This window comes from Panthera pardus, unplaced genomic scaffold, assembly GCF_024362965.1.
Source record: "Panthera pardus isolate Hobbes unplaced genomic scaffold, ASM2436296v1 HiC_scaffold_17, whole genome shotgun sequence".
NCBI lineage: Eukaryota > Metazoa > Chordata > Mammalia > Carnivora > Felidae > Panthera > Panthera pardus.
This window is the reverse complement of record NW_026526732.1, coordinates 40,740,371-40,763,454: the sequence shown is the minus strand read 5'-3', so window position 1 is coordinate 40,763,454 and position 23,084 is coordinate 40,740,371. Positions and strand designations below refer to the sequence as shown.

The following is a 23,084-nucleotide window of genomic DNA, read 5'->3' as shown; positions in this document are numbered from 1 at the left end:
CCTGATATAAAATGTGAATAATATGTCACATACACTTGAAACTTAACATACTCAAGAGGAAACTAGATTGTTTCTATCACAGTTGTTCCCCAGATAAGCTTCCTCATCTCAGTAAATGATCCCGTCTTTTAATTGGCTTACCTCTTCTTTTTCTCCCTCTAACCCATTTTCAAAATGAGTATATACTTGTGTAAAGTATAAATGAAAATGTTTTTCTACACTGCTAATATCCTTCGTGTTTCCTATTATACTTTTAATAAACACTTACATATGTCCCTATATATTCTGACCCCTTGTACTTCCTCTCATACATATTGCACATATACATCTATCACACACACACACACACACACACACACACATACATACCACATTCACACATCACATAAAGATGCACACATCAATGGCTGGATCCTGACAATATATCAGATTCCAGTTTAAATACTGTCTCTTAAAGGGGTGCCTGGGTGGCTCATTGGTTAAGCATCCAACTCCTGATTTTGGTTCAGGTCATGATCTCATGGTTCATGGGATCGAGCCCCCTGACAGGTTACATGCTGTCTCTTAGAAAAGCCTGCTCTAACAAGCTTATCTATTTAAATAGCTCCCTATCCCCACTCATTGCTTTCTCCTAACTGCCTCAAATTTGTTTCTCCTATGGCCCTTATCCCAAGGTGGACTTATGGACATCATGTTCACTGTGTGCCTCCTTTATCAAAATGTAAACTCTGTTAGGGTTTATGTTCAGTTGTCTACCTCTGTGTACTCAGCACCTGGCACAATGGCTGGTATATGGTAGACATTAAGTGAATATTTTTTATAAGAATGCATGCAAGAATACATGGATGAGTGAATTTGTCCTTTTCTAGCAGCTATTCCAGAGAAACTAGTATGTTTTTTCAGGATCTTTCTTATAGTTTATACTCCTATTCAGATAATTCTTGGGAAAAAAGTCATGTTGCAAAGTGTGATAATGAAACATCATTTTACACCATTATCTATCAGTTATCAAGTCAAAATTATCTTCATAATTAATAGGCTTGTAAACATTATAGGGTGGTAATGAATCTAAGTCCAAAAAATTTATGATAACTTATAACTCCAGAAATGCCAATCTGAAAGAAATGAATCATAGTTTTGATCTTATTCTATCCTGGTTTATGTTTTTTCTCCAGGTTATAATTGTTTCATTATAAGGAAAGCAACTTGTTAATTTTTTAACCATTATAACTTCATCAAGCACTAAGAACATTATTTCTTCAAAAATACCATTTTGTGAAATAAAGTGATGAAGAATGTCTTTTATCTACAGTTTAGGTAAAGAATAACACAAACTATATTTGACTATGTCTTATGAGCATTTAAACTGCCACATTTTTATCATGTTGCTTGATTGACCCATCTTTGTGTAATTCAGGCCTTCAAAAACCTTCTTTTATTATGTGAGTTTTATCTTATGAAACATTTCTGTATCTTTATTATAGATACCTTAGATGGCCTCTTTTAACTTCCATTTAATCCTCCTTCCAGATGGAAAACATGGAATGCCAAAAACCTGCATCTTCCAGACTCACTTGCAGTATATTTAATTCTACCAGTTAGATGCACCTATAGGAGACTGAGAAGCAGAAAATTTTGGCACAGGTCACTTTGATGTGAGCCGGTTGCTTAGGCTGGCCTCAACATTTCCAGGATCTAGTCTGTGGGTGTTAAGAGGCAGCTTTGATGAGTGAAGCCACTTCCTGACCAACTCACAGGCCTTGATGCTCAGTAATCTAGTAACAGCTCCTTGATTTCAGTGTTCTTCCGGTGCTTCCAACAACTGTGCTGTGTCCACTTTCCTGGATGGAAGTCCTTCTGCTTGTCTACCTTGAGTGGTTTGTATGTCTAACACTGAAGTGTCATATAAACACAGGGAGATATTTTCTAAAGGTTTTTATTTCCTTTCTTGATTGCGTTTTCCATGGTGTTCAGACTGAAACTTACCTCATAACATTGTAAAAATATCCTGGTGACTATTTTTTGCCATTTCATACAGTGTTTTATAAGTGGCACATATTTGTTTGTACCAGGACAATTTGAAACATATACAAAATAAGAGATTATTATCATGAACCTGGATGCACCAATTACCCTGTTTCAACCATTATTAACTTGTGAACTGGCAATTTTATATCATGTAAAATCCCACCGTCATTTTCCATAGCATAGATCATTTGCAAAGTGTGATTTACTAGTTTCAGGCAGTAGAGGCTCATTTATCATAGAATTTATGTCTCAGGTTCATTTGCATCTACATAATTATAAAATATACATGTAATAAAATAAAATAACAATATAATATGTAAGTAACTTTATATGTTATATAAATGTAAATAATACAAAAGTCAATATAAATATAATAAAATATCGTGGTAAATCCCATAAGTATCTAGGCATATCTTATGCTTTGTAAATTTTCTACTCTTTGGGGCTAGAGTAGTGACATCGGACACTCTGCTATATTCCTCTGACTATTTTAGGAAGAAATGACATATGTGCCCCAGCTCTTCAAGATTTCAGATTATTTTCAATTTCTTTCGTTATCTCTAGAAATTACTATTGTCACATTTCAAACTGGCTGCTTTTAAACCATATTGCCTCTCACATGAAAATACAATTGGAGAATTATTAAACTCTAAAAAGAAACAAGAGTTATAAACTAACATTAATTAAATCTCTGTGTCTCTGTCTCTCTCTCTTTCTCTTTCTCTCTCTCTACCTCTCTCTCTCTCTCTCTCTCTCTCTCTCTCTCTCTCTCACATACACACACACACACACACACACACACACACACACACAATTTTGAGTGTATTGGAGGGTTAAGAGCTTATAAACAAACAATTTGCACATATTTTCATTAGGAAGTTGAACTAATTTTTAAGATCCAACAGTATTTTGTGTCATCAACAGTGAACATACGAACAAACAAACACACGGGAAACTGGTTCCAAGAAGGACAAACTTGCTTTTCAACGCTAGCTGAGCAGCCTTCCCCAGGTATGCTGAGCAACCACCCAGTTAGTTCTGTTTCAGTGGATGAGCACATGAGCACTGGCCTTGTAGGCAGTGAATGGATGAGCCTGACCTTGTGGGGAGTGATATTGGCATAATCAGTTCTGTTGCCAGTGGTACATAACCTCACTCTGACATGACTGCTGGGCTAATAACACAGGTCTCCCAGTAGCAGAGAAATATCAAATTTTCCCATCACTCACTGTCCATAAGGCATGTTGCCTTTCTCCTAAAAAACTAAAACCAAACTAAAACGACAACCATGCACATCACTGAGTTTTGCCAAAAGTATTTTCTGATTTTGCATTTGCAAACATATGACAAATATTTTGGAGATTACAATTCAATTCAAAACTTCTTCTTCAAATACCTGGTAAAACTGATGGTCCAGAAAGGAGAACCTTGTTTCCCTTTAGCACCCAATCATGTCACAGATATATGGACCCAAGCAGCCATCAAATAGCCAAAATTGCATTTTTCCTTCTTTTATGATAAGGTACGTATTTCACCAGGGGCATAAGGAAAGTTTTAAGTCAAACTCAATGAATGTTCAACAATACAACAGATTCTACAATAATATGCCCTTAATAACGGAAATTTGAATGCAAAGTAAAATATTTGGCTATCAGTTCTCAGACCCACAGAACACCTGGAGGTCTCTTCTTGAGCATTTCATGAGTCATACAATCATGCAACTGTTAATACTTTACACTTTTTTTTTACCCTGCTTACAGCATGATGTTGGGGACTTCCTGCAACCCCTAATTGTTACTAACTAGTATCTAGTTTGGCATTCGGTAGCCTTCTTTTTCAGGATCCTTCACCATCACCTTTTCCCCTCTAGATAAGCTATCTACTTCCTAGAAGAAAACCGTTTTCACTGATGCTATCCAGTCCTTCTCTCTCCACACAATAGCCTGCCTTGAAGCTCTCTCTTCAACCTCTCCTTCATTTAAGCTTACCTACCACCCCATTTTCTAGGGCGTTGTTTCCAGCTTATTATTACACAGAAAGGGTCTGGAAATCTCATTCACTTTAAGTGTTAATAACTGAGAAGAATTAGTTTGTTAGCCCATACACACAGGCCTAGGAGATTTGCATCTTAATAGAGGACAATTCCTTCATAACTCAAAGGAATGGAATATCTCTAATAGTGGAATTTCAAGCATCACTGACACTAGTGGAGGAAATATTTGGGGGTGAGAACACTTAACACCAAACCATAATATCTCATAATGTGAGACAACTATCTTTTTCACCTAGACTTAAGCTTAACCTGAATAGAAGCTGGTATTCATGTTTGAGCAAGAATTAAAGCACGACTAAGTATAAAGCAAAAATCTAAGCTGTTGAACAACGCTCTTTCTTAATGGTCTGCATTACTCTCTCCGAGCTTCTTAGCTTTGCAAAGCGGTGTTATTATACTATGTAGCTCTTCTCAATTTCATTATGTCTTCACCAGGATGGCCTTAAAGTTCTCTGAATTCAGCCTCCCTAAACTTTAGACAGGCTTCTTTCTGACCTTAGGCTCTTACCCTCCTTTTACTTAGAGCAATTACTTCAGAAGACTTGTAATTGTAAATTCTTTCTCTGCTCCTTTCAAATAGAAATCTTTTTAAAACGCTCTTTCCTGGTTTTCTAACTCAAGAATACCTTTCTCAGGGAGCAGGAAGCCATCCCTTTGAAATGTAATCATCAAGAACAATAGTACCCCAGTCTCCCCATTTCTGTGGGATAGTAAGAATCTAACTCCTTGGAGTGCCTTGCTCCAAGCTGTAAAACTGCACTCCAGTCATGAAATTAAGAAACCAGTCTACTTTTGCTCTGAGTCAGGCCCATTAGCACACACATGGCCTAAACCCTCCACCCCATTGCAGCTCTTAAAAACCCTCCTCCTCTTTGTTTCAGTATAATTGAGTTCAGAATGAGTTGTGGCCTCTATCCTCTTTTGCAACAGCCTTGAATAAAGCCTTCCTTGCATGTTTAATTTCGTCCAGTGCAATGTTTGCTTTGACAGCCTGAACATGCACAGATTTAAGTACCTATATCCAGTTTGTTTACATCGCCCCAAACTTCTTTCATGAACAAACATTGTGAACATAACTTGACTAAGGAAACAAAGTACAATACCTTTTTTTTTCACATCAACGGCAGTTTCCTTGTCGGTTTTCTTTTTGACAGCTTCTTTTTCTGGTAGTAAAATGAGAAAATTTTACTCATTTTAGGCGTCTGTTTAATTCTTATGTATTTTGGGGCACACGTGACTGCCTTTATGGCATCCAACTCATCTTCTATAGAGTAATCCTAAATCCGTGCCACAGTAGTGTCAAATATGAGCAAACCAGCACCTTCCTAACACAAATGGACCTCTGTTGTGTTTCCTCCTCAGGAAGGGAGCAAATTTGTGCTAAGCTCAAAAACAAAATTCTCATGACAATGGAAATATTATATGCCATTATCAATTTTGCTATTATTCAATAGTTTTTTTTAATGTTTATTTTTTATTTTTGAGACAGAGAGCGGCAGAGCATGAACGGGGAGGGTCAGAGAGAGAGGGAGACACAGAATCTGAAGCAGGCTCCAGGCTCTGAGCTGTCAGCACAAAGCCCGATGCGGGGCTCGAACTCACCGACTGTGAGATCATGACCCGAGCCGAAGTAGAATGCTCAACCGACTGAGCCACCCAGGCGCCCCTCAATAGTTTTTCTAAAGGACATTAAAATGAATATATTGAAAGTTCTCTGGGCTATCAAGCCACTGGAAGCATGTCAGAAGCAGAAATCTCTGGAGCTCACTTGAAACTTCAGATGCACTATTTGAAAACAACCATCTAAAAGTAATAAGGGTGCCTGGGTGGCTCAGTCAGTTAAGCCTAGGCTCAGGTCATGATCTCGCAGTTCAAGAGTTCCAGTCCCCATCAGGCTCTGTTCTGACAGCTCAGAGCTCAGAGCCTGGAGCCTGCTTCAGATTCTGTGTCCCCCTTTCTCTCTGCCTCTCCCCTGCTCATGTTCATGCTTGCTCTCTCTCTAAGGATAAATAAACATTAAAACAATTTTTTTTAAATAACAAAATACGGTATATCAATCAACTAGGTTTTTTTTTTCCTTATACATTCAATAGTTGCCCTTTTGATAGACACTTTTTATTAAACTGAATGAATTGAATAAGAACTTCATATTTGTATTTGCAGAGAGAGAACTGAGTACCACTCCTCAGTAAGAAAAAAATTCCATCAGTAACAATTTAGAAAAGTGTTTAGACATAAATTTTCTTTTTAAAAATTTATCAATTCAACCTTATTTAGAATATTTATAAATTTCAAGACTGCTAACAACAATAACAATAAAATTATTAAGGGAATATCTTTCCTAGAAAACAAGAGCTTTATGAGTAGTATTGTAAAAGGATATTAATTGGTTTCTGTGTTAGTTTTTAAATTGTTCACCTTTCTTTTTTGTTTCAGAAGTCACTTTCTTCTCAGCTTTCTTCTTTTCCTCTTCTTTTTCTGGAGAAGAAAATTGAAAATATTTCTTTCAGGAAAATGTAATACAAAGGAAAAACTAAGATTTGAATGAAGGATTACTGTGAAATCACTTCTGCCTCCAGATAGCTTTGTGACTTTGAGCAAGTGATTTAATCTCACTAAACCTTATTTTCCTCATTTGTAAAATAATAGTACTTCTCTCAGTTAGATCATGTTTACAAAGCACTCCGCATAGTGCCTGGCTCACAGTAAATGCATAAAATTGCAGGTTGTTAATATTGTTTATAAATAATGAACAAGATCCTTTGAGCTTTCTGAACCAAGCAATTGTTTGGTGCCTAAAGTAAGATGGTAATATATGAAATTAAAACATCATATCTGGGAAAGATACTGCAGGTAAACTAAAAGAAATACTTTTTTTTGTTTTCCTTTCAGATGTTTAGTTTCATTAGAAGTAGTACAGGAGGCCATTAATGTGATCTATTTTGATTTAACCGTTTGTCAAATCTGCTTCTTGTCAACAGGCATTTGGAGCCTGGTGACATCTGTCTGGCAGTGTGTTGGGGACATAAGTTCCACTGCCCTTTCTGAGTGGTTGTATCAACGAGGGTGCTCACACTCTGCACCCAGAGGTTTGCAGTAAGTCTGGGTCCCACACAGAGCAGCATGTGGTGGCTCTGGACTTCCTCGTGGAAGAGTTATTTTTCAGAGATCTGAGAAATCTTAATCTGAGGGGCAGAGGGAACCTCAAATGCCTAGCCACAGCCTTGTTAACAACTGGTCATCTCTGGACATTGTTCTGGTGAGTGTACTCATTTCATAACAAAGTCATGTAGAAGTTGTTGAAATGGAATATTCAGTGTTTTTAGGTTTGAGGCAGCTCTAAGTTCAGTTAATGTTGGAAGATGACTAATTCTTATCCTCAATTAGTGGTGCTATTTACCTATATTTGAAACACCTTTGTTTCTGTCCTTTGTCTCTCCTCACACATATAGATGCCAAGCATTCAAAGATTTTTATCATCCAGAAATATTATGAGATTGTTACTGTGCTGAAGAAATCCAATGCATAGTTCTAGTATGAATGTTGAAATTGTCTACTAATGACTGCCTCTCATTAAATATAGGAATTAATTCATTCCCTTAGGTATAGAGATTTTTTACCTACAAGATCAAAGACAACACTTTCAGTGTTAGAAGTATAATTTATAAAGAACCCCTTTTCATGACTCCTAGAGATAAGCTGGTGTCATAGGGAGAAAGATATTCACACTCTGTCTAAATGTGTCTGCAGTGTGCCATTACAGCCCATCCAGTCAGAAGTAGAGAGTCAACAAGTCCAATTCTGATAGTTCCAGAGTTAGAAATAAACCACTTGAATTCCACTTTGCCTTTTCCTAAAGGTTTATACATATTAAATATGCAAATCATGTTTAAAATTCTGAATAAAGATACTTTTGACTTAAGTATTATTACTTTCAGCTTGTCTGGGAGAAATTTTACATAGCAGGGTATTTTCCATGTTATCTAAATAAATGCATATGCCAGACAATTGAATTGGCATTTGCTAAACATTTGTGCCAGAATATGGATTAATTAAAATACAGATTACTTGTAAATATTTCTTAGCCCATATCAAATAGCAAGACTGTAGTCACAATAAGATCACAACTCAGTATCCAAATCTCTCCGTTTCATAATATAGATGAATAAATATTTCATTTAAAAGTTCTTGCCAATTAGTCAATCTTACATTGAACTTCAGAATTAAAGTAGATATTTGAGGTCATAAGATGGAAGACACTCTTTTCATTTCTTTTAAAGAGAATACTCTTGTGCAATAAATTCTGCCCTTTAAATTAATATAACTGGAATTTTATTGTGGTGATACAGTATTCTTGCCTTAGTTCAGATTGAATTAATACTTCCATTTACACTCTGCCTGTGATTATGGCCATACACTGAGAGAGTCATGAATAAAAGCAGAAGTCCACAAAAAAGCAGGTATAAATAATGTACTTTAATAACATTTTTATGAATTAGACCTTTAAGCTGTCATTATGGGGCTTACTTTATTCATGGTGAATTCACTTAAAACATCAAATTGAAGATTCTGCATTTCTTCAAGCACTATTGTCTCTATTCTATAGGTGATTTGGCAGCAGTGGAATTAATGGAATTATAAAAGACACAACAATTTAATTATACCCTGCTCAGAATATCCTGCCAATTTCTTTTATGAAAATACTCCTTCCCCTGACTTTTATCTCCCTCAACATTCAACAACACTCTTCCCTTTCCGCCTGACTATGCACCCAAATATTTAATTTCATCCTCACCCTCTCTTCCAAGTTGTTGGCTATTTTGTTTGTGGCAGCTAGAGAAGAGTTAGAACATTTAATACCATTGGTTTTCAGAGGGGGTAGCAATTAAACGTGTCTGTAGAATGTGAACTTATCAGTGTATTGCCTCTCTCTGGCAAAAGTGTCATACGCCCTGAAATGATGGCTCTATATGGCAGGGATCACAGGAACGCAGGTTGAGAGAGAAATCCTCTCCACAAGGAGCAGCTCTGAGCCACAAATATGTTATTAGCTTCTGCATAAATTAACATTAGATGAAAGAAAAATTAAATGACTTACTTTTTACTTTCTAAGCCCTTACAATGGGCTTTTCTCTTGCTTTTAAATGTTTTTATGCCATCTCAAACCCAGAGAATGAACAATAGTTAATTATAATCCTAAAGCTTTCTAAGATGCCTGTTCACAGCAAAATGGGAAAACAAATGCAAATGTTGGATTTTCAACTTATGTTTTGTTCGTCCCCTCTTTTCTTTTCTACTGTAGGGAGTATCCAAATTTTACACTCCAGATGGCTGCTTCTCTTCTAACCTTCTATGGCCAGGATGGATGTATTCTTGGTCCGAGTCATGTAAACAAGGGTGTGTTTGTTCTATAACAATGCATTCCAACACATCTTGCCCCTTTCACTTTATTTCTTTAGAGTGGCAAAGGTTGGCCTGGAACCCCACTCATTCCATGAGCATGGGAAGCTTCACACAAGCAGATAAGTTCAATGACAGCAGTGATTATTACAGTTCTCCATTGTTATCATACAGAAGCATGAGGCAAGAGAGAAAGCATGGGTGCTAGCGTGGATGACCTTGGTCTAAATTCTGTCTCTGACCCTTTCTGGTTATGGGAAATTGGGCAATGTGCTGTGACACACTGAATTTCATTGTCCTCATTTGAAAAATGGGACTAATAAAATCTACTTTGCTGGTTTGTTGTGAAGAATGGAGACGCTGAGCTGAAGTGCCTAGACCAGAGGGAATGTTCATAAAATGTTGGCAGCGGGTAGCTATTACGCTATTTTAGAAACAATAAAAATCTGACCACATAGAATCTTCAGTAATTTTTCTAGATACGATATTTATTGATCTATTTAAGAAAATGCACATGAATTCTTATTTTTCTGTATGAAGAGAGGCTGTGTCTGGAATACTGTATATTAAGAAACTTCAGGAAAAAAAGTACATCAGTAGGTTTAACATGTTATGAAGCGGTGCTGTGCTGGAATGAAGTGGATTCCAGTCTTGGTTTCGCTATAATTAGTAGCCGCTGCCTTATGTAACTATGAGTAACTCTTCCATTGTCAACCATAAAAGGCAGGGGAATGAGTAGAGCATATTTAGGGCCCTCTTCACCCATGTATCCCTTTATTCTCCAAATGAAGCATGCTTCTTGCATTATTTCTTAATTTTGCTGGGAGTAGGCAACTTAAAAAAGTTTTAGCTTTGTAAATAGCTACTGTATGGTCTCTGGCCTTGCTGTGGCTTCAAAAATGTTAAATGTGGGAAAAAGTCAGTTTTTAAGGCTTTAAATAAATATGTGTGTTATATATATATTCATATATATATGTATATTTATATATATGAATACATTTACATGAATATATAATGTCAGGTGGTAATAAGGGTCAGGAAAAGAGAGCTTGTTTTGGAAGATTAAAGAATAAGAGGGTGGAAGGAAGCATTGCATTTTTTTTTTTTTAAGGAAGAAGTGTAAATCTTTTAGAATGGGTAAGATTTGAAAAGTGTCTTGAAAAACAGCAAGAGAGCTTTGGGCTATCAGGGAGAACTTTTGAGACGAAGGAAAAATATCTGCCAAGACCTTGAACATAGAATTTGTTGTTCATGGTATGACTGTCCCATTTTACTGTAAGATAAGAAGCCACTGAGAGGTTTCGAGCAGAGAAATTATATGATGCTGAGTTACATTTTAAGAGGAACTTTGGCTGTCACTGAGTGGTGTTAAGTGACCCATTGGACTGCGATCTTGTATCGAAGAATAAGAAAGTAAAATAATAAAACACAAATATATGTATATTTTTCTTTTTTCCTTGTTTTCTTCCTCTGAATTATATTTGGGACTCTTGAAGGAATGTAACATTACAGAATCTTGGTAGGAGTACCTCACTTTACATTGTAATTAGGTTGCTATGGCAGCAAAGCTCTCTAAATTAAGGACTTCACTTGAATTATCTGGCATAACTAAACTGGCCTGTCCGAACCTGAATCCGATGTCTTTGCCTTAGCTTTTCTGTTAGTGATAGCTGAATTATTCTTGGAAGCCAGCTCCTCTCATTATCAGCTATTAACAACAAACAATTCACAATCAGCAATTCCATCGCACCTTTCAGTGACTGCCCGGAGACTTTTAAAATTACAATTTTCTCAATCAACAGACGTTTATTTTCCCTTATGTCAGACCCCTTGCCAGGGTCTATAGTGTTAAAAGATTCCCTCCGGGAACACTAGGTATGGGAATAAGTGGGGAAGTTTACAATTATAATAAAGACTTTGAAGGATATTCAAGGTAGAATCTAAGGGAACCATCGCAGGGGCCCAAAACCAAGAAGGCCATGTGAAACTTGCAAAAGCTACTTCTGGGGGAAGTAAGCACAGAGTTGGAAATAGCCCGTAGAGCCTGGTTTGGACAGAGGGTGGCCAGTGTTATTGCCACGGCCAGCTGAGGGAACTGAGGTGCAGAGTGACTGCTCCTGTCCTGCAGGCACCTCTTACAAACTCCTTTTTTTTTTTTTTTTTTTAAGTTTATTTTGAGAGAGAGAGCTGGAGCAGGGAAGGGGCACAGAGAGGGAAAGAGAGAATCCCAAACAGGTTCCACACTGTCAGCCCAGAGAACTGTGAGATCATGACCTGAGCTGTAATCAAGAGTTGGATGCTTAACTGGTGGAGCCACCCAGGCGCTGCTGAGAATTCCTAGCGATATAGTACCATTCACAAAGGAAATGTCCCAAAGGACTCTAGATCTGATCAATGTAAGTCCAAACTTTTTCAAGATACCATAATACAGTTCATTAAGTCTCAAAAGGATTGTGGAGAAGGGATCTCCATAATTATTTTGTATGGTCTGAGCAAGGCAAACATACGTGTTTAAGTTTGGATGGAACGTCACTCATTAAGGTCATAAAGCACTTGACCTTACAGATGTCAGCATTAACTTGGTCCTCAGGTAAAAACTGTATACCTCCTGTAACCTGTGTGGAAATCTGCTCAGGAAAAAGACACTTGCCCAGTTTCCCAAATCCTATAATTGACATAACAAGGAGTCCAAACTAAAGGATAAACACATCCTGCTCTCGCTGCAAATGGAAAATAAAGCTTGAGGTGGACTTATTCTATTAAAAACTTGCACGTGAACAGACCCTTAGACAGAAAAGAAGTTCTAGCTTTTGCTTTGTGTTGTCAAACTTATCTTTCAGCTCCCTTATGGTTGACGTTCTCTGACATAATGACAAATTTTTTTCTACTTCTGAATTTAGTATGCAAAAACGAATGCAAAGAGAAAGATTCTTTGATAGCTTTCAAATTGCAAAAAAGTTTCTTATGTTAATTAAACTTGATATTTAAAATGGATAAGATAGATTTCCCTCAAACCTTTCAAAAATGATAAAAGCTTTTTAGATAAGTGATTTCATTACTTTTGAATGGGTTATATTTATATAGATGAAGGTTGCCACATCTGTTTTTTTTTTTTTCACTTTTCTACCTAGAAGTCCAAGAGCAAAGACAACCTCAGAGTGTCTGTGTGAGTGTGTGTGTGTGTGTGTGTGTGTGTGTGTGTGTGAGAGAGAGAGAGAGAGAGAGAGAGAGAGAGAGAGAGAGAGAGAGATGAGAGACAGACTCTGGTTTTTCTTTTTCCCTCAATGCTTTTACATTTCAGAAAGTAAATGCTCAAAGCTTATTGACTTTCACTAAGTGAGAAGCTCTCCCTCTTCATACACATCTCTGGATAGCTTTCTATAGTACAATTCCATTTTTTTTGTTCTTTTGTTTTGTGTTTTGTTTTGTTTTGATTTTTTTAGTGCTCCCCACATTTAAGGACTTTGGAAGAGCTATTTTAACCCCTTTAAAGTTTATTTTTATGCAAAATTATTGCTTCTTTAAGATCTTTTATTGTAAATGTTTCCAATGTGTCTTTCAGTAAAGGTAAGAAAAACATAAAGATAAGATTGTTTTCTAACACCTTTTCATTTTCAGTATCATATTATTTACAAGAGATTACTTTTGCCATATTTTCATCTTAATTTTTTTTATATATATTTATCTGTATCTGGAAATGGATTGCAAAAGTATTTCATTACATATGGAATGTTAAGAATGCCTAGAGGGCCTCCCCCAGGGTGTCTCAGTCCATTAAACATCCCACTTAAGCTTAGGTTATGACCTCTTGGTTTGTGAGTTCAAGTCTCCTGTGGGCTCTGTGCTCACCTCTCAGAGCCTGGACCCTGCTTCTGATTCTGTGTCTCCCCCTCTCTCTGCCCCTTCCCTGCTCATGCTCTGTCTCTCTCTCCTTCAAAAATAAATAAACATTATTTTTTTAAAGAATGCCTAGAAACATCAGAAAATTAAACTTTTCTTTTTGTGACAAATTCATCAGTATTTAGAGAAAAAGCTGGTTATCCTTCAAAATTGAAATATATATCCCCTTATAGCACCATTTCAAAGATACTGCTATTTTTATAACAGATCCTTGAGAAGTTAGGACTTGATTTACTAAATAAATTAAAAAGACTGAATAGTTATTTTCAAAAACAATTTGACTTTAAAATTACTAAGAGTTATTGGACATGTGTGTAAGTCTGATTTTCAATGGAAACCTTTCCATTTTTAATAATATGTCTAATGGACATCAATATTAAAAAGGAAACAAGTATCCTTTCAAAGAGTACAACTTTAAAGTTGTAATCATTTTAATATGTTGAATTTGGGTTTATTTTAACTCATGGGCTACATAAATTCCATCCTCTCTCATGAACTATACCAAAGTAGTAACAAAACTTTTTGTTTTCTCTTTCCACATATAAGGTCTATTCTAGTAGATCAAAAATTTTTACATGTTTAATGTTTAAAACATTAAACATAACATTAAACATCAAAACATTACATCAAACAAAAACATTAAAACAATAAATCCTTTATTATGTTACCAGTTGCCAAGACTCTACTCCATTTGGCTAAAACTGACCTGGCTTTAAAGATGCATTTTGTTCTAGAGAAGAAGAAAAGTATCTTTTGGAATTGTAACAAATTCGTCTAAGAGGAGGAAACATTTAGGTTAAGCTGACACAAATAACAAATAAATGTTTTATAAAGAAATACTGGTACTTACAAAGTAGAGCTTTGGAGGGATCCAGTTATTTTTTATAAAATGTTTTATGAGAAAAATTTGCTGGCATGAGAGGTTTTAATCAGAATGCCATAATAAGAAAGCTACTAATAGATCATGTTCACACATATTCACAGCCCACGTCATCCTTAACTTCCTCTCTGTTCCTTTATAGATCAAAATACTGGGTAAAAACTACTTTCTTGATACGATGATAAAAGTTATGAGAGAACAAATAACAGATTCTAATCAACAAATGGCTCCTTTACTCTTTCCTGCTTTGTGGATGCCACCCCTTGATCCCCACCATAAACACTCCTGCTGGAGGGTCAAATCAGATCAACCCTAACTATACTGTTAGATGTGTAGGGGTAGAAAAAACTTCCCTTACACATAGGTCAATAGGAAAAAGTAAATGTCTCAGAAAAAAAGTCTTTCCAATAATCAGTGGTGGGAAGTCAGAACCAAATGACAAGAGAGAAAAATTCTAGAGACACAAGTTTCTTATGAAATATATTTAATTCCTATTAAAATGTATTTATATTTCATAATCCACGAAAAACTCCCATTTCTTTCCCTTCTTCTTTCCCTTTTTCTTGACATTCTTCCACTTGCTTAAGATAGTCCCTCTCTGTCTCTGTCTCCCTCTGCCCCTCCCCCACTCGTGTGTGTGTGTGTGTGTGTGTGTGTGTGTGTGTGTGTGTGCGCGCGCGCGCTCTCTCTCTCAAAATTAAAAATAAACAAAAAAGAGTTATCATCCAATTCCCTCCCAGGCTTATCGAGGATATTACACACATCATTTTACAGAATTTTGATGATGTGTTGTCTTAATGCAGGACATAGCTCTGACTGAGCATCTCTCTTAGAGTTACAGGGCTTTTGGCTTTGTAAACCACTCCATTCCTCTACCTCTTCAGGCTTAGGACTGATAGAGCCTTCCTGTTTTTGCTAGCCCTGGGATGTCTCACCATACCTCTGCATCTTGATATGCCAGGGACCCTTACATACTCAACAAGCCCCAAACTGAGCTCATTATCATCTCTCCAAACCTGTTCTTCTTCTTAATGCCATTCATTTACTCAGGTCACACAGACTTTAGCAATCATGCTCAACCCTAACACTTAATTGCTAGTCTTAAAATAATGCAGTCTAAACCTGGATATGAGACACCTGGCTTCTAATTCCAATTACAGTTGACCCTTGAACAACATTTGAATCACACTGGTTCACTTACAAATGGATTTTTTTAATAAATAGAGTATAAATATACAGTAGTATAAATGCAGTAGTATAAATATATTTTCTCTTATGATTTTCTTAATAACCTTTTTTCTAGTTTCCTTTAAGAATACAGTATATAATACATATAAAATATGTATTATCAGCTATTTATGTATCAATAAGGATTCCAGTCAACAGTAGGTTATTAATACTTAAGTTTTCTAGTAGTCAAAAGTTATACATGGATTTGTGACTGCTAGGAGGAGGCGAGCAGTGCCTTAGGTCTCCACATTATTTGAAGGTCAATTGTATATCACTGTTATAGCTGTGTTCTCCTAGGCAATTTACTAGATTTCTCTGATCAGCTCTAAATTCTAAAATGATGTGAAATCATATGTACTGCTTGGAGTTGTTTTGAGGGTTAAATGGAATTGTTCAAAAGAAAAGTAGCATAATTTTTCCTCATGAGCAGTAGCCTCCTATAATTGTCTCATCTCCAGACCCCCATCTCCACCGCTCAGCTATCCATTCTTTCTATGGCTGACGCAATAAATCTAAAATGTGAATCTGATCATACTCCTTTGCTCAATTGCTTTAGCAGGATCATGTAGTCTGTGAGGTGGCATAAAATCTTTAGCTGTGTGTATAAAACCCTTCAGGATATGAACCAAATTCTATACTAAGAAATTATATAGAGTTTCACATATACTGACTAATGCCACTAACACATTATTATCTTCTAGAGATACCAATTAAAACTACCATAATATTTAATGATTTATTATACATATAAGAGAAATTTCCTGATAAAAATAATAACAATAAGAGCAATTAATGGTTGAGTACCTAACTGTGCTAAAAAATGTGCTAAGTTGTTATACACATTATTTCATTTAGTTGTGTTAAGTTTCTAAGTTAAATAACTAGTGAAAGTAGTTTGGTTTATATATTTTATCAAAATTAATACCTAAAGGTCAATTCCACCAAAAATTGCTGAAAGAGATAAGTTTATTTCACCACAAAACAAAGAAAAATATTATATTGGCCTAAAGTTCAATAAAATTCATTGTGTCATAGAGTTAATGGAATAAGAACTGGGGCCAAATTTCTATTTTATTATTTTATGCTCTTTGCTTCTTAGGATATATCTCACTGAAGAGCTAAGGTGATAAAGTTCTTGGTTTAATATAATTGTAAATAAAACATTACTAGCTCCTGTAGAACATTGTCCTCGGATTCATCTTATGGTAAGAAATAATTTTATAATAAGTTTCCTATAATGCTTCATTCTCCTCTACACAAATCCTACCAAACCACTCTTTATGGCCCAATGCAAGTCTTGTGATTTCATTGTATAGCCTTGCCTCACTCATATCTCATCTTCATCCTAACTTTTACAGCTTTTATGGTCTGTACAACTTACTTCTGTACATCAGTAAATAATGCATCGTGGTACTATTCATTGCATAGGGGCATGCCTGGTTGTCCCAAGTAGATATCTCTATCCAGACCACAAGCATACTGTAAACATCTCTGGTAGCTATTTAACCTCTGTACAAAGCCATTAAGTCCTCCCTCTGCTCTTAAGGCAGTTAATTACCAACCCATCAGCCTGAAAACAATAAGCTTAAAATCCTTGGGTGGAAGTAAAAAGGGACTTAAAGAGACCATTTAGGGGCACCTGGGTGACTCAGTCAGTTAAGTATGTGATTTCAGCTCAGGTCATGATCTCATGATTCATGGGTTCAAGCCCCATATCATGCTCTGTGCTGACAGCTCAGACCCTGGAGCCTGTGTCTCCCTCTCTCTCTCTCTCTGCCCCTCCCCTGCTCACACTCTGTCTCTCTCTCTCTCTCTCTCTCTCTCTCTCTCTCTCTCTCTCAAAAATAAACATCAAACAAACATTTTAAAGAAAGAGACCATTTAAGTTCTGTCCCCACACGTTACAGGTGAAGAAATGGAGATCCTAAAGTCAGTTGATTTGTCAAAGGTCATATAACTGATTAGTGTCAAAGCTGGGATTAGAAGCTGAGTCCTTGGCCTTCTCTCTAGAGTTCTTTTGCCCACATATGGATGATGGCATTTATTATATTATTTACAATTGCCGTACTAAGTACCAATTGTGTATTTATTCAAGAAGATGATAGGGTATACAGTATTTATTTACCTTATTATATTTGCCTTTATTTATGTAAATTATATGTTTATAATGGAATATTAAAAGTAACTTAAGCATAAGATATATAGTTAATAAAGGATCACATAACTTCTTTCCACATATTTGCCACAATAGACAAGTTGTGACAATTTTACACTAAATGTTGAATAATTACATGTGAGTAGAAATCTTCTATTCTTTAGAGAACAATGACAACAAAAAACATGATGTTGTGGGAGATGTCCATGTTGAGTAGGGGGAAAGAAAAAAATCTTTTCGCATTGTTGATTAAAAAATAATGGGATCATATCTGGTAACTGTGCTTCTACTACGATTTTATGAAGCAACTTTTTTTTTTTTTTTTTTTTTTTTGGTGATGGGGTGAGGTTGGGAAAATGTTGCCTGAAGCTATTTGTTTAATCACTGAGGATTCTGTCTGAGAGGAGTCAGGGGCTAATTCCTCCTGAGAAATACAGTTCTGATGAACATTTGATGATAAAGTGGCTAAACATAAGAATAACCTAATGTTAATATAACAGTTGCCATTTCTTTGGGGGAGGAACTCAGTAGATAAGCTCTCTTAATGAGGTAAGTGGTAGCTTTAGTGGCTCTTTGAACCTGCAGTCTTTTGAGCCCCAGGAGAGCTCCCAGTGGATATGGGAATTCTGTCACAAAATGTAATACTGTTTTAGAAAGAATGTGAGAATTAATATTATATTTAAGTTAGTCCCTTTTAAGTTATATCCATAATTAAATGCCAATTGACAATGTCAGAAATGATTACATGATGTGATTGTTATATGAGATTTGTTTAATGCTATTGTAGCCAACTTTCCATGGCCAGACATATCCTAAAAAATATAGGAGGAGTCAAAGGAAACAACTGATTTAATATACAATCAGTCCTCACATCCAAATATTTAAAGCAATAAAAACTTCATTATGATGTGCAAACATGTGATGTGGGGAGAGGAGCGAAGTTAAAGGACGGCAAGATACATTTTCAAGGCATGAGACAAATAGCTTGAGAAGCACACCAAGATTTCCAAGAAGGAAGTGTGTGCTGTGAGAAACTGATTTTCCTTGTTTTCAGTGCCATGAAAACACAACAGAAGCTTTTAAGGGCCTCACAGACATGAGAGCAGTTTCATTCACAGCAAGGTCCATGATTTTTTAAAATCTGTTAAAATTCTAAACTGTTGCCAATGTCCTGTGAACAAATTTAATAATCCAGTGTATAGATAAGCTCTACTTTCTTAAAACAAAAAAAATGCAAAATATGTTTAAGCTCCCACATTTTACCTGTTCTATCTGTATTCCTCAAATCAAATAGCATACGTTAGTGTCACATGCAGTTTCCTTTTTACGTAATGCCATTTTCTTGCAACTTGGTCCTAAGGAAGTTTCAGACTAAAATAGTGCATCAAGGACTGTGCATAATCAACCTCACTAAAAACAGCTTGATTAATACTAAATATGTCCTAGTTCCTAATCAATTATGTTAATGAAGTTGCAGGCACATCTGCAAGCCTTGACAAAGCCCATGATCTCAGCATCGCCTGATAGCATGGACTCCTTGGGAACCTGTTCAGGGCCAGTGTTCTCAGCATAAAGACTCCTTCTCTGGGAGTAAAAGGAGATACTAGCAAAAGCCCTGTAATCCTGCATCATTATGTTATTCACTTAAACACCATATTGGGTTCCAGGATAAAATGTCAAATTAAATAGCTCTTTAATAGAACAATAGAAGCCTAAGTGTCCCACTTTACAAATGACACATCCTTTTCCAAGTGACAGACTGATAGGCAAAACATTTTCTACTTGGTGTTTTATGAACCTCTTGTAGGAGATAAACTGGAGCCAAACACTTGAATAATCTATCAAAATCTGTCTCAAATTGGGGAATTGGAGTTCCTTGATTTATGTCCATATCCCAACAACAACAACAACAACAGAATTAGAATCCAATGAAACTTAAGGTGACACTATTATTTATAGGCTATCCCTTGTCCTGTGAACATTGGGGCAGTGACAGAGTCACTTGTCAGTTTTTTGTCAAATTATCTCCAGTAACACAAGCTCTTATAGTCCAAATGCCAAACAAAATGTGACTCTGACCTCTCTCTGTCTCTGTCTCTCTCTCTCTCTCTCGAGTTCTGAGCATTTTTTTCTAAATAATCTGCTTACTAGCTAGGTAAATGATATACAATAATTGCTAGTGATGAGTTTACTCAGTTTTGGTTTTATTATTTTCAGTATAACTCAGTTACATTTGAGTCCAATTAAGACATTTTTAAAAATATTTAACTCCTATCAATATCAAGCATATGCAAAAGATGATACAAGTTGGGAATTTATACTGGTGAGAAACCACATATAATAGAAATGCAAAGGCAAATCATCAACTACGCAAAAAGAAATATTTAAACAATTCTAATTGTATAAGGTAAACATTTAAGCGGCTAATTTACTAATAATGAGGCTCAGAGGTTACCAAGTGCTAAGGACTGAATTGTGTCTCCTCCAAATACACACATGAAGCCCTAACCCCCATATGACTGTACTGGATGGAGATGGGGCCTTTAGGAGGTAATTAAGCTTAAATGAGGTCGTAAGAGAGGAGCCGTGATCCCATAGAACTGTGTCCCAAGGACAGGAAGAGCCACTTGAGCTCTCTCTTCACCATGTGAAGATAGCAAGGAGTAGATGTCTACAAGCCAGGACATGGGCTTTTTCCAGAAACCTGACCATCATGGCACTCTGATCTGAGACTTCCATCCTAAAGAACTATGAGAAGTTTCCGTTGCGTAAGCTACCTGATCTGTTGTGTTTTGTCTGGCAGCTCTTGCAAACCAAGACATCCAGTGCTGATCAGGAATTTAAGAAATTATAATATCGAGAGGAATTGTCTTCACATAATGGTCACACACAGAAATGACATCAAGAGCCAAATGAGTGAAAGGGTGAAACAGAGGTGTGGCAGTTGATGGAAACAATGGGAAACTCCCCATATTCAAGATGACCACACTTAAAAATCAGTACGTAGAAAACTTGTGTGGACCCAATAAAATGTGTGTGCGGCAGTTTTGGATGGGAGACAAAGGTTTCAAACCTGGGACTAGTCCTGGACTGTTCTCTAAAAATTCAGGAAGCATTGTTGATTTGGAGTCTTGGAGTAAGATTTTACATGTACTTTACATTAAATTGTGATCTCTAATGACCAAAAAAATTCTTTTTTTTTTTAGATGGGTATTGATATACCACTGATTAACAGATGATACAGGATTTTATTTAAAGCTTAAAGCTACTAGTTCATTCCATTTGTGTAGCTGGCCAAATCAAAATATTTTACATACTGTACACTAGGTTATTATAATTTGCAAGTATAATGTAACCTTTCCCCCCATTCCCACTGGCATTTCTCTTGCTCTCTTGCAAGCCTTTCTAGAATGCTTAGGTACTTGACTTGAAAACTATTGTTCTTTCCCAGACAAGTAGCAGTCAAAATTTCTCCATGGGTGACATTTTAGTCATTCTGAAGGACATTTGGCCAATTACAGGTCATTTAGGTGACTAGCACTAAATTAAAAGCATTTTTAGAAATATTTAATTGCTTTCCACTTCCCTCTAAATCACCTAGGGATTTGCTACTGAGATGGAGTCCTAGACCAGAAGCATCAGCAAACATTGGGAGCTTGGTAAAAATGCAGAATCTCAGGCCCCACACTAGACTTACCAAATTTGAATCCACAGTTTCACAAGAGCCCTAGGAGATTTGTGCGCACACTAAATTTTAAGAAGCATTGCTAGGTTTCTCTATACTAAGATCAGAACATGATGTTTCTATCACAGAACTTCATGAAATCTAAAGCACAACACTTTATATCTTCATCTTCCAAAACTTGTTGAGGCCTCAGAAGACATGAAGGTAGGAGCCTCAAATGCTGATGTCTTCATAGCAGTATATGAGAAAGATCCTTGGGCATAGAACTAGAAATTCTGGGCTGGAAACCCAGATCTGCTATTTACTAACTTAGCATAAATAAATAAATTTCAAACCTACATTTGTTAATCCTTAATAATGTGTACTTTACAAGGTTTTGAAATATCAAATGTAAAATTCATGTAAGTACAGAAAACATAATATTCTAAATAAATATGAGTTGCAGAGAGCATAACTGCAGGTGTGACTTGGTCAGGATCTGGACAGAAGGTGCATAGAACATGCTGATATCAGAACACAACCAAAGGAAAACATCACCTGCACAGCTACCCAAATCCTTCCCTGGCTATTAGCTGTGTGAAATATAAATGTATAGCCAAAAGGATCGTTTGGTCTGTAGTCAATTGGATAATGCATCTCTCACCAAGGCATTCAGATTAAATTAAATTAATTAATTTCATTTAATTAAAACAAAATAGAAAAGACTATTTGAAACAGGCTACCAAGTTTAGGTGTTTGGTGTAAAACAGTTTGTTGCATCTGTAAGGTTTTTTTACACATGGACGTAAACCAAAGGTTCTCAAAATTTAGTGTGTATAAGATTCAACTGAGGAGCTTGATAAAAATAGAGATTTCTTTCCTCTCTGAATTGCCAGAGAATCTGATATGTTAGGTCTAAGATATGGTGGGAATATGAATTTTTAAGAAGCTTCACAGTTGATTTTGGTGCTGACTATCTGCAAACTATTCTTTGTGAAAAGTTGTCTTAAATCAATAAAATGCAGTTGAAGGAGAATTCCTAAGTTTATGAATATCAAACACAGTAATAATAATTGAAATATTTGTAGCTCTATTCTGTCTTTACAAGACCTCTCTGTGACAGGTAATATGAGTATCAGTATTTTACTAATAAACAGGCTAAAAGTTTAGTTATTGCATTTGTTCCTCCAGGTAGAAAATGGCAAAATCAGAATTTGGATACAGATCTGTGTGATTCTAGATCACAGGCTGTAAATCACTATTTTCAGAGACACAGAATTCCCACAATCCCTCTAGGTAACAAGAAATGTTCAATAAGACCTGGTCCCCTTTGAAAGAGGGGTTTGGATACATGAAATGAACTGAACTTCTCAGACATTTCCTTCTCATTATGGAGCTTCATCTGGGGATGGGGTTTGGGGGATAGAAGATAAGTAAGGCATAGAGGAAAGGACAGCTTACATGAGTATATAATTCCAGATAACAGCCATATAATATTTTCTGGAGTTCCATGTGCCAATTTAGCATGGTCTGCTCAGTAATTCTACCTGGAAGCCCATGTGAAACTGTCGTGTACCAGTCTGTCCTAAACCCATGACCATCCTGCTTCTCCTCACCAGGCCTGTTTTATTTCAGTGGTTTCCCATCTTAGTTAACTGCACCTCTGTCCACCTCGATATCTAATTCAGAAAGCCGGAGTCATTTTAATTACTTGTTGCATCTCTGCATGTATAGTAATCAGATACTTTAACCGATTGATTCCCTTTCCAGGTAC

General features: G+C 36.2%; 1 protein-coding gene and 1 long non-coding RNA gene across 6 annotated transcripts in view; one reads left to right on the top strand and one right to left on the bottom strand.

Moving 5' to 3' along the window:
- The window catches only part of TRDN (triadin), a 388,796-nt gene that overhangs the window by 213,997 nt on the left and 151,715 nt on the right, over positions 1-23,084 (bottom strand). Inside the window, exons 11-13 of the mRNA XM_053904527.1 lie at positions 8,877-8,881; positions 6,500-6,553; positions 5,185-5,244 (exon numbers count right to left, since the gene is read on the bottom strand). Coding sequence (XP_053760502.1) covers positions 5,185-5,244; positions 6,500-6,553; positions 8,877-8,881 — 119 coding nt within the window. The remainder of the gene's footprint in view (positions 1-5,184; positions 5,245-6,499; positions 6,554-8,876; positions 8,882-23,084) is intronic.
- LOC109248495 (uncharacterized) overlaps positions 7,126-23,084 on the top strand; it is a 48,418-nt gene continuing 32,459 nt past the window's right edge. For 3 of the 5 annotated variants that reach the window (XR_002072085.2, XR_002072083.2, XR_002072084.2), the window contains exons 1-2: positions 7,126-7,340; positions 16,591-16,696. This is a non-coding gene — a long non-coding RNA (uncharacterized LOC109248495). The remainder of the gene's footprint in view (positions 7,341-16,590; positions 16,697-23,084) is intronic. The other 2 variants (XR_008422900.1, XR_002072086.2) reach the window with 1 other exon arrangement.